This window comes from Anoplophora glabripennis, unplaced genomic scaffold (genome assembly GCF_000390285.2).
Source record: "Anoplophora glabripennis isolate ALB-LARVAE unplaced genomic scaffold, Agla_2.0 scaffold66, whole genome shotgun sequence".
NCBI lineage: Eukaryota > Metazoa > Arthropoda > Insecta > Coleoptera > Cerambycidae > Anoplophora > Anoplophora glabripennis.
In genome coordinates, this window is record NW_019416742.1 from 282,399 (window position 1) to 290,562 (window position 8,164).

Sequence of the window (8,164 nt, forward strand, 5' to 3'; positions counted from 1 at the left end):
AGTATCGGATTGGTGAGGTGTAAAATACCGCATACAAAGGCATAATAAAGAAGGACTTAATAAAGATGAGATAAGTAGCTTTGGTGACATGGTAGGTACAACTCCACTCTCTTTGACCGTAAGCAGTGAGTAGTTGTCGGCGTGTAATCAATGGTCGTAGTAATTAGACGATCCCCACTTGCTTTGTCGGTTTCGCCCCCCCTCACACCGGTGACAGTAGCGCACGGGATTAATGCAAATTTCATTCACTGAATTATTTCTAGACCACAGTAGATTTTTTTTTGTTTCAACAGTTATTTATTAATAGCTTAAATTACCCAAAGTATCATGGTCTTTCGGGATGTTATGCCGGACTTATGTATATACCTGGTCACCGCCAGTTACAGACTTATGTTGCACTTCCTTGGCCTAGCTAGTAATATTCGACCTGCCCTTGACGTTCTCGGTCTAGGCTCGATGGGTACGGACCCGCTGTCAGAACCGTTAGATCGTTCTGATGTAGATATTGTTATTGTTGCTGGTAGTAGGACCGTCGCGGATGGAAAAGGTTTTCAAACAATGGTAGTCCTTTGAAACATTACGTAGATAAAACCGCGGCGGTCGCATCCACTGCTTCCTGTTGGCATGGTCGGCATCATTAGATCCCATAGAGCCTAGACCGGGAACGTCAAAGATAGAATTCCTAATTAAGACAAAAGAAGTACAATATAAATCTCTAACTAGCGGCGACTAAGTACATAAGCCGCGGCATAAGAACTCGAAAACTCATGATACATTAAATATCAGCACGGGCCATGAAAGCATTAAAGCTGCTTGAAATATCAATATTTTCTGTATTTAATTGAGTATTTTCCGCAATGATGAGAAAGAGTAATTTAATTATTTACATATATTTTTATAAAATAAAATAAAAAATATCAGGGCCTTAATATTATAAACTAACAAAAGGCTTTTAGAAAGAGTTCAGCCAGATTGCATTTGCACAAGCAGAATTTGATTTTGTGCATTTCAGTTTGTTATAGTAAACAACCAATATAGAAACTGAGTATACAGGATGTCTTGTAAATATAGCCACAAGCCCTAGCTAACTCTGCCATATTTGGTTCGGCTTTGAGAAACAAAAAATTTGCTTTTAGGCTTCAAAAATTTCATATCTTTTCAAATCCTACGTTAACAGACTTATACATATTTTACATAATTTTTCAATCCACTGGATACACTTGTCTATTAAGTTTGTAATATTAATGTAATGTAACATAACCTACTTGCTGTCATGATACTAATATATATTCAATAAATGATATTTACTTCTGTGTCGATTTGATTCCTTTCATAGCACATTTAACAAATTCGTTGGTGCGCTCAACCGAGTATTTTGTATATTCTTTCTAAAATTTTTTGGTAAAAGCTAACTAAAAACTCAAGTTGTTAAATCGTTGGACAGAAAGTCCAGATAAAGTAAAAAAATATAAGTACATAATTCTATTAAAAAAATAATTGAGAGAGAAGGATCATACAATTATTTAAATATAAAGATGTTGGGTTATTCAATAATTTAATTATGTCAAAAATGTGTGTTTCAATTAATAATATTTAAATGTTACAATGTTACAAATGTTAAATGGTACAATGTTTAATTTTTATTTTAGATGGTTATTAATTACTAACTGTTCACTTAGATATTGCTGGCATAATTCAGTTTTGGTTAGGGCATGTAGTCCGTAGAGTAGTTGTTTTCCCCAATATCATCAGTTTAACTTCATTTGATAGAATTTTTAGGAGAAACATTTTGAATTAATTTGAGTGAGCCTTTCAAATAAAGCAAAAATACAAGAATTAATAGAAAATATATCTTATAAAAACGAAAACATATTGTGACATCACAGAAAATGTACTGTGATTATGTACTTTCTCATTGTCAGATGTTTTGGTTATAGGCAAAAATACAATGAATTTTCGATTCTTTCGACGCAAGGAACTGTTTTAACAGTGAATGGTACTGAACAGCATTAAGTTAGTAGGTTACATCTTACCCACACAGAAAATGTTATTCATGTAACATTTTTAACAGATTGATTTTATTTTTAATAAAGCGAGTACTAAATAATTTTACAAATAAATATTTACTGACAATAATAATTAATTCCTTTCCTACTTTTATTCTTTTCTAATAAATTTTTATCATAATAATACGAATAGTTTCATTTGAAACCATTACATTCTGACAGGTCTGGTGTATTATTGCCATATCTCAAATTCATCAGTATCATTCATATTTCGCAATTATTTCAATAACTAGCTTTAATGACGGGTTCTGCAATTCAAAACTAAAGATATGGTTGTTAATTAAACAAAAAACTTGTTTTTTTTTCAAGTTGCAAAAAACAGATGTGGCAAACCATATAAGTAATATTTTATTTTACTGAAAGATAATGTCATTGTTTGATTTACGAGTATTTAAAAAATAACCTGATGTTTGACACTTAGAGTGTGTCTAATTTGGAATATTTCGGAAAGACAAAAACAAATTGTAATCAAAAAGTTTCCATAAAAAAAAACTGAGCTTCTGTATATAGGGTGTATCTGAATAACACCGAATAAGTGTAAGTGTCGATTCTCTGATGAAAATTAGTAAGGGTCTTTTGTATAAAATTTTTTGAAAAGTTACGCCATTCCAAAAATTTCAAAAAAAAAATTGTTTTTCTTTTTTACTTTCCATATATATCAAGCTAAAGAAACCAAACTTGGTAAACATTAGCTGTCAAGAAAACTATACTTTTTGAAATTTTTTCAAACCTGAAGTATTTTTGTAACGGGTTGAAATAATCAATCTCTATGACAATTTTTCTTATAATTTTTTTTTCAATAATTTTTTTTTCCTTTTAAAAAATATGTCTAAAAAACCCTATCATTTACTAACTTTTTGATATCTAAGTTTTTCCGAAAAGTTAAGGATTTATGGGGGAAAGAAATAAATGTATTTCAATGCATTTTTAAAAAGATGATCTGTTTAACACGAAAATTATAAGAATTATTAAAGCTGCCGTCAAATTTGATTAAAATCGCGTCTTCCCTTCTATTGGATCAAAATAATATATATCTTTTTAGAAATTCTGTATCTCGAAAAAAAAACGTTTCTTGACACATTTTCATATAAACTTTTTTCATTAATTTGTGACATAGAATCCGCTATTAAAGTTTGGCCAAGTATTTTATTCACATCCCGTGTAATTACAAACACTGCCTCTTCCAAAAAATGTATATTTTTTAAAAATATATTTATTTCACTCTATGTTGGTGGACTATTTCAGCTACAATTTTCCTATTTAACTAAGAAACAAATTATTTCCATTCGTGATATCATTTTATTTTCTGTGAATAAATAACACTTCATTTTCATCATCATCATCGATCAAATTACTTATAACTAACCCATTAAACGAGGAACAGCTCCCCAAATTCAGTTTTTAATTACTTAATTAATTAATTATCTTTCGAATATGGTTATAAATATTTAAATTAGTATTAACTCCAAATACTAAAATAACAAAATGTATTTTCTTTACAAGAGATGTCAATAAAAGTAATGTATTGTGTTCTTCTTTTTAAGAAAATTCAGAGAAACTGAAAAATTAGATAAATAAGATGTTTAAACAATAAACGCAAATAACAATATTTTTCACTTTTCGAAAATCAATAAGTTTTTGTTATCAAAACAGATGTTTGTGTCCAATGGTTTATATTTTGTTTATGATTTAATTAATTAACTTCAGGATATAGTTATAAATATTTAATTAGTCCTATTGCGAAATATAAAAATAGCAAAATTCTTTCATTTTCGTGTACAAAATGGAGAAAAGAGAAAGAGGTAACAACATAAGTAACGCTTTCTGGTCTATTTTTTAAAGTAAATTCAAAGAAAAGAAAAAAGTAGGTAAATAGTTGGTAGTGATTTTTATAATTAATTATATTCTGGTAAGTATTGTTATAAATATTTGAATTAGTACTATTTCTAAATATTAAAATTATTTTCGTGTACAAAGAGTAGTAAGCGGTAAGAATACTACTTATTTATCTTTTCTTTTTTAGAAAATTAAAAGTAAATGAAAAAAAGAGAAAGATAAAATTGTTAATATCTGTCTAAAATACATATTTATAGTTAATTCGATCGGCAAATGACATCGAAGTAATCAATCAATTTCGAGGAGGTACGCCACTGGCCCAGCGGTACCATCGACCCCTCTCCATGGCACCCCACGGTCTGCGCGAGTGCGCCTCCACCCCATCTCTTCATTCTGACACTGATTATTCTTCAAAGCTATCCGCCGCCTTATTCTTGTTTGTTATGTTAGTGATGTTGAGGAACAGACTCCGTGACTTCCGGGTCCAGCACAATACTCCGGGTTAGCGCGACATTCAAATCAGCCACTGCATGGACTAGCAGTTCCCTCCGGACTCGCTGGAAATTGACAGCTCTTATATTTCGTGCATTCGACACTGACTGAAAGCATGTGACTTTCCGAGTTATACAGTATCTCATTACGATTACCGTACACCGTCATAATGTGAAGTGGTGCTGAAAAGGATGCTGAAAGGATGGTGGTTAATTCTTCACCACCAGTGGTGTTCGTTACTGTTATAATTTTGTGCGCTATGTGGTGAGTTACATTTTTCTTCAGTTTTTGTCGTTACTTTAACATTGTATAGTGTTATTTATTTATTTATTTTTATTATACCTAAAATACATAAAAATATGCTATTTATACTTTACAAAAATGTTTCTTTTCTTTATAAAGCAAAAATATCTTTAATTTTCTTAGATTTATATTGCACAGAGCGTAGCAAATGTTAAAAAATTTGAAATATAACGCAGTTATCACAGAATAAAGTTCATATCAGAACAATCCTCCTTGGTCCAAATAAGGGCACTATTCAATATACTAGAATTAGATTAGTTTATAACAACAAAATTATTTAAGAGGGTTTTTTTATAAACTTTTACACAGAAAAAGTTCTGCTATTCATACTTAGAGTTGATCATTATGAAATATGGAATTTATTATGAGATATTTAAACGAGTATTTAAATTTTTCAAAGATTCAAAAAATTGTGAATGGTACTAATTGTTTCAGATGTAATATAATGAACAAATGTTTCAAATTTTGAAAAATTTTTGACTTCAGTAACTTGAGGACACTACGTGGTTGTCATATAATTTATTATTGTTGTTGTAAAGATAATTTTTCTATTGTTCATTTAAAAATACACTCAATTTTATTATGTTTTAATATATTTTAAATATTATATGTAATTTCTATTAAAATGTTGACCTTATTCACAGTATAAAATTATTAAAAGTAAAATATTTCAATGAACTAAGGTTAAATATGTGTCAAAAATAAAGCGATTAAATATCACCAAAGACGAGATTGATTTTTTGAAATATTTAATCGATATACCCTTGCAAAACTATGTCAAAGATTAGTTTTATTAAACTACTATATTTTCGTTTAACAAAAAACTCATCCTGAATCACTAGTTCACGCTTTCATTACCAAAACAAAATGACATTTCTTTTTAATCACATTTGGCAGTTTAAATTTGTTTATCAACTTGCATAGTTGGAGGTATCATAATGATGCTTATTCTATTATTACTTACTTGTTTAAATATGTGTTGCGCCATTAAGGATAACAAATTCACAAAAAAATTTGACACACATCTTTCACCGCTTAATAAATAAACGCGATCTCATTTAATATTCTTCTTCTTGTTTACAAAATTTTATCAAACTCCATTGATATAAATTATAAGACCATTCCCAAGACTGTTCCCCATACAATATATAATTCGATAAGTTGCTACGTCAAAATTAAAACATTACTACAATTTTAATTTCATTATGACAAATTAATTCTAAAAAATGCATATGAACAACCAAAACTCCAAATAAATATTATACTTTAAAAAATTACAGTAACTGTTCAACAACGTTTCCTACTTGGCAAATGTTGGAAATTAAGATAACCATAATATGATGGGAATTTATTATACCTGCAACCGCAACTGTGAAATAACATGTCAGATGTATTTGTATGAATATCCTGAAAAAAAAATTAGATTGAAATTTGTTTGAATTTTGAGCACTCAAGAAACCTACGAATAACTATGAGCACGGGATTAAAACTCTAATAACGTTTTATTGTAACGTGTAATGGTAATAGTTTAAATAACTAGATGGATTTCACAAGGTCTAGCGACACTTAGAGTGTACGATAATTCAAGAAACATAAAAATATAAAAAAAAAATTGATGATTTTGGAACGAATACATTGAAGACAAATTTTTCGAGACAAAACGTCTGAATCTGGTTCGGGCTGAGACAGTACAGTATTGGGGTCATGTAGGCTTGCAAAATATAGTAAAATTTCCGGGGTCGTATTTAAAAAAATTAAGTTGTTGATAGTCCTGGAGAGACGAAACGGTACATTTAAAAATTGATTATGCCATTCGATAGAGAGCAAAAAGTTGCCATGAGAAAGTGTTATTTTTTCAATATCACCTCAAACAAGGCTGAAATTAAACAAAAACGGATTTCCAAAATTTCGGTTTTTTCAAATATATGGAATCATGTTAGCCTTGATTTTTTAGAGGCATAATGTTGGTCCCCTGATTACGCAACTTTGCCCCTATTTCGTATCTCTTACCGCATCCAAGATCCCTGTAGTGAGAAGCGAATTTGTAACAGTCTGTATTTATTAAAAATTTAAAAAGTATGCTGTTAATGCAGTTTTGTGAATTTTGAACATTTTTCTTCCCAATAAACAGAGAAACAGAGCAAAGACTAAAACTGGGACACAAATAAATAAATTCGGACAAAAACGAGACTGTTATTAGGTAATCAATGGCAACTACTAACGTACCTATACCAGAACTGAGATGCCGCTGAGTTAAGTGCAGTTTGTACAAGTATAATTTTGCCCCCAATGCACAACTAGTGCTATAATTTTAAATCATTGCTGTACAGAAGGCCCATTAAATTTGATCTAATACAACTTTTTTATAATTTTGATTTTTCTATTGGGGGGGTATAATTTATAATGGAAATAAAGTATCTACTTATACCGAGACCTATATAAGACCACTCTTAGGCTAATTATTGTTCATTTTTTAATTGAATATTGGTGTAGGGAAACTTGTTCATTTCTTGCAACTTAGTGAATTATAATGTTAGTTCTCTTTTATATATTTCCTTTTTTAAGTTAAATATGTGTATTCAATTTTGTTGCAGTAGTTTATCAAACCTATCTCAATAAAACGGAGAGTGACAGTTTTCACATTTGAAGTCGGAATATGCACAGTAAAGACTGCATCGTAATTTATTGTCATATGCCATTAGATCACTTTCATTATGGGAATGACTCGGCTGCTGAAATGACACACCTGTTCAAATTACGTCCTCAGTCATATTTTACCACATACCAAGTTCAAAACCAGTCACTTCATGTTTAATTAAATAAAGTGGAAAATAAAATTTTCATACTGTGATCAAATATCATACCAAATAAATTGTAGAAGAGATTTCTCCAATTCCTGTTCCCTATATAATTTTAATTAACAAATCTGTTAAATAAGATGCACATGCTAAAATTCACTGCAAGAGGCTGAAGAAATATAAAATAGAGAAGGGAAGAAACATTATAGGTATTAAGTTGGTATTATGTGAAACTGAATTGTTACAAATAAGTGGCAAGTCATTTACAGGGTGGCCAAATGAAAACGAAACAGAACCATTTTCAGGAACTGCGTCAAGATTGTAGAAAAACGCTCAGACCCGTCGATTTTAGATTAAAGGGGGCATTCTTTGCTGGTATTTTTGACTCCGCTACTTTCACCCCCAAGCAAGGGTAAGCATCACCCAAAAATATTTAAATGGCATTGGGGGTTGAGTAATATTTCTTTTGAAAGCTCTTTCAATTCTCTTTACAACAGACTTTAAATTTTATAATTCCGCCCAATACTTTGAAAAAAATTTACATTTTAAAATTTAAATTATGTTTAGTTGCTTACTTACTACTTAGTTGATTAAATGTTCAAACTGATGACCGCCCGCTTCCATACAAGAATAAAGATTTTGTTCGAAACGTTCGCGTACATTCCGAAG

General features: G+C 30.1%; 1 protein-coding gene across 1 annotated transcript in view; it reads left to right on the plus strand.

The window, feature by feature from the left end:
* Nucleotides 1-4,597: 4,597 nt before the first annotated feature.
* LOC108917929 (protein Wnt-10a) overlaps nucleotides 4,598-8,164 on the plus strand; it is a 97,939-nt gene continuing 94,372 nt past the window's right edge. Inside the window, exon 1 of the mRNA XM_018724739.1 lies at nucleotides 4,598-4,658. Within this exon, the coding sequence (XP_018580255.1) occupies nucleotides 4,654-4,658 (5 nt within the window). The 5' untranslated portion in view covers nucleotides 4,598-4,653. The remainder of the gene's footprint in view (nucleotides 4,659-8,164) is intronic.